This window comes from Myotis davidii, unplaced genomic scaffold (assembly GCF_000327345.1).
Source record: "Myotis davidii unplaced genomic scaffold, ASM32734v1 scaffold330, whole genome shotgun sequence".
NCBI lineage: Eukaryota > Metazoa > Chordata > Mammalia > Chiroptera > Vespertilionidae > Myotis > Myotis davidii.
The window spans coordinates 7,336,958-7,341,006 of NW_006283770.1; the positions used below are offsets into that span (position 1 = coordinate 7,336,958).

Sequence of the window (4,049 nt, forward strand, 5' to 3'; positions counted from 1 at the left end):
CATCTTCTTATGTGTCATCACGTAATAACTGAATGCTTAAGCTATCCGCACAGTAAATATTTAAATCTTCACCCCATCATGCCGGTTCAGTCGCTCTAAAACAATCCTTTTGTTATCTTCACAAAAGGCTCAAAAAACATAAAAACACCCTGGCAGGCATTTTCACAGAGGAATATCCAGGCTGCCTGACCAACACCTCTGATCGGGTCACTCCCTGCTCCAGCCTCCACAAAGCCCCACCCCCACCATCACCCCCCCACTCACCCCGCCCCCACAACCGAAAAAAAATCTGAGAGTAAAGTACAAAACCACTAACCTGGCTTCTAGGCTGGAGTAATATTTACAACAGTCGACAACAAAAACATCCCCACCGCCTATCAGAATGGACACTGCGCCTATCAATCATCAGTCCCCCACACCCATGGCTATCAGCTAAATACCAGTTCTGCCCACAGGGCGCAGTGCGACTCCAGCCCCTGCCTACCTCTCCAGCCACTCACCACCCTCAGCCATGCTACTCGGCTTTCTGCCTTGAGACCTTCACACATACTAGTTCCTCTCCCCCAGTGCTCTGAGCCCCACCCCTTCCTACACCAGGTCTTCTATTCATTTTTCAAGGGACATAGCACTTTTTGAGGATACCTTTCCCTGACCACTACCCTCTCCCCACGCCAGTTAAACCAACTCTGACTACCATTCTGATTTGACAGTCTCTACGTCCCTTCATGGTTAAGTATAAACCACTGGAATTCAAGGATCCCGGTGTAATGACTGTGTTCCTCACTCTGTTTAGAGCAGGGGCTGTACCTCGCTTATGACTCTTGCAGGTAACCCTATTAGCATGTTGCCTGGTTCGCAGTAGGGGTCCTGTAATAATAGCGAGTACTTACTGAGGGGTTCCTACGTGCCAGCACTGTCTTAACCACTTCACTTGATTCGCTTCTTGCAACAGCCTCACGATTCTTTCAGATGAGGACACAAGCAGAGTCAGGCTAAGTAACTGCCCCAAATTTCCAAGCCTATAAGTGGAAGGCTAGGAATCTGATCCCAGGCAGCCAAGCTCTGGAGCCCATGCATTTGAGAAGCACATGGTACTGCCTTTGAATGCGTGTGGGATGACTTAGCGAACTGCAGTCAGATGTAGTGGGCATATCCAACCACACAGCACCCCCAAGAGAACGGAGCCATCAAACACCCTCTGTGCTCACGATCTGTCCATTGGATGGGAGATGCGGGAATAGGTGTAGTTGTAGGTAAATATGCAGATGATAAAGAAAAAAATGGCTGGCAACGACTTCCAAGGACTTTGCAGATTCATTCCACTTTACATCCCCACCGAAATCCCCAGAGAGCCCAGCTGCTGTGGCTCAGTGGTTAGGCGTCACCCCATGAACCAGGTCAAGGGCACATGCCTGGGTTGCGGGCTCGATCCCCAGTGAGGGGCATGCAAGAGGCAACTGATCAATGATTCTCTCTCATCATTGATGTTTCTATCTCTCTCTTCTCCCTTCCTCTCTCTGAAATCAATAAAAACATTTTTTTTAAATCCCCAGAGAAATTTTTCACTGCAAACCAACTATTTCACCACCATGTCCTGTAGTGCCCCCTCGCACCGTCAGAACACCCCTGGATATCTGAACACCCTCAGCATTTCTGAGCATTCCTTATGACAATAACACAAGAGACACAGAGATGATCTTCCAACAAATACACGCCAGGTGAGCACCCCCCAGGCGGCCCTCTTCCCCACGCTCTGCCCTGTGCCAAGGAAGAAGCGCCTTTACCTTGAAATAAAAATGCTTTGCTGGCATTGTGCAGTCCGGACACCTGCGTGACGCCCAGGGTAGTGTTCACGAGGTCAAGTTCAGTGATAATATCCATCTGAAGGTCGGGATCCATCCCAGAGCCCAGCACTGAAAAAGAAACAAAGAGCTGTCTTGACTTGAAATGCAGACAGCTGGCAGAAACGTGGAACAGAAATCAGAGAAGCCAGGAGTGGCCGGGAATACGAGGAAGCCAGTGATGGTGCTTGGGGTGCTCTCTTGCTGGGCGGAAAAGAAGGCACCTCTGCTCCATTATCCCCCTGACATTATAGTTTCTTGGTCCCTTTTCCCACCCAAACCCCCATTTGTTAAAGACTGATGATCCTTTCTCCTAAACCCTAAGGGCCTAATATAGTTCAGATTCACAATGTATCATACATTAGAAAGGTAATATAATGCTACATGTTATGTAACATCTTCAGCAAAACCTGAATCAGTACCCCATAATCAAAAACAGTATTTCTGGAGCAAAAAGTGTGACATTTTCCTCTAATTGGCTAAATAAAGACTATAAATAGCCTCATATCCATTGAGGTCAAGTTTCACCACCAAATGAGCACAGCTCAGGTAGGTTTTGCTGTCAGGTGAGTTATGGAGAAACACTGGGTTTCTTTTGTTTTTAATATATTTTTATCGATTTCAGAGAGGAAGGGAGAGGGGGTGAGATAGAAACATCAATGATGAAAGAGAATCATTGATCGGCTGCCTCCCGCACCCCCCCCCCACTGGGGATTGAGCCCGTAACCCGGGCATGTGCCCTTGACTGATTAGAACCCAGGACCCTTCAGTCCACAGGTCGATGCTCTATCCACTGAGCAACCCGGCTAGGGTGAAACTTTGGGTTTCTGAGCTTTTTTAGATCTAGGGTCTGTGGATACAGAATTGCAGCCTTAAGAATCGTGGCATCAGAGACAGATACAGCAGCGAAATCTGACCCCCTGTCACCAGTGAAGGCTCAGCAGAGCGAGCCCTATTCATCGGGCTCAGCCACCTGTGTAAAGAGGAGGGCAATGGAGAGAGATCCTGTCCCTGGTGGAGAAGTGGGGCAGAGTGACTGGCCAAAAAAGAGGATCCCTGGATCAACAAATATACCCTGGGGCCTTGACTTACGAGTTTACGAGCTCGTTAAGGAGCTCGTTAACTCAAATTACTCTATCAACTCAATGCAAAAAATTGGTGGAGAGACAGCTGGTATCTCAAAAAACTCCTTAGTCGGGACACTGGTAAGTCAAGGCCCCACTGTACAACTCCATCCAGGGGACTCCTGACTGGAAGGTTAGACACTGACTACTGTTGGAGAACTTTAATGCACAGAAACATGGCCCTGAGTCCCCTATTGCCCCAGCTAAGAAATGGCAAATCTCTAACGCTTTCTCAGAGCCACCCCTACCATCACCCCTCTCCCCCGGGGGAGGGCAGTTCTGCAGAATGATACACGCATGGCTGCCAAGTGACTCCCAATTATATACATGAATAAGGCCACATTAATACATTAATAAAGTCACTCGAAGGGACTGTGTTTAAGGCATTCATAAAGGCTGTGTCTGTCTGCGCTTAGCATCTCAATAGTGCGATTCTGCTTCCACAGTTGGGAATGTTTTAATCAGCAGCAGCTGTCAACTTTTGTCTTAATGGTAATGCAGTCACTGAGGCAAGATTTGGAGAGCCTGAGCCCCATGTGTCCCAGAGAGCCTTAGTGGATGTTCCTGGGGACAGCATGAGCCATTACAGCCTCGTCTGTCCTCCCTCCCTCAGCCGGTGCCCCACAGATCTGGGGAGGAAATCTACCCTCTTCGCTCTTCCCATGAGCAGCAATCAGGGCTTCTGTCAACAGAAGGTGGGTCAGGGAAGGGCCTCTGGAGCTAAAGCCTGTCACGGCCAAAGCAGACCAAGGGTTAAGTTAAAGGCACAATGCATACAACTGCCTGCTCAGCTTGTGTCAGGCTTCCCTTTGTCCTCTGCCCTGAAGATTAAAGGTTTCCCCTTGGCAATGCAGCAGATATAAGACCGGTTTACCCAGAGACCCCTCTTCCATCCATCCATTCATTCCGCATTCATTCGTTCATTCAATACTTTTTCAACAGGTGTTGCTGGGGCTTACTGTGTAACACGCACATTGCTAGGCCCTGGCGATGCCCTCACTGAGCGTGCATTCCTGGGGCAGGGGGTGAGGAGCGGGCAAGAAAGAAAGAAGATAATCTGAGATAGCAGTAAATGCTAGCAGAA

General features: G+C 48.7%; 1 protein-coding gene across 2 annotated transcripts in view; it reads right to left on the reverse strand.

The window, feature by feature from the left end:
* The window catches only part of NELL1 (neural EGFL like 1), a 687,144-nt gene extending 685,234 nt beyond the window's left edge, over nucleotides 1–1,910 (reverse strand). For both annotated transcript variants that reach the window (XM_006753968.2, XM_006753967.2), the window contains exon 1: nucleotides 1,785–1,910. In XM_006753968.2, coding sequence (XP_006754031.1) covers nucleotides 1,785–1,899 — 115 coding nt within the window. In that variant the 5' untranslated portion in view covers nucleotides 1,900–1,910. The remainder of the gene's footprint in view (nucleotides 1–1,784) is intronic.
* Nucleotides 1,911–4,049: the final 2,139 nt, after the last annotated feature.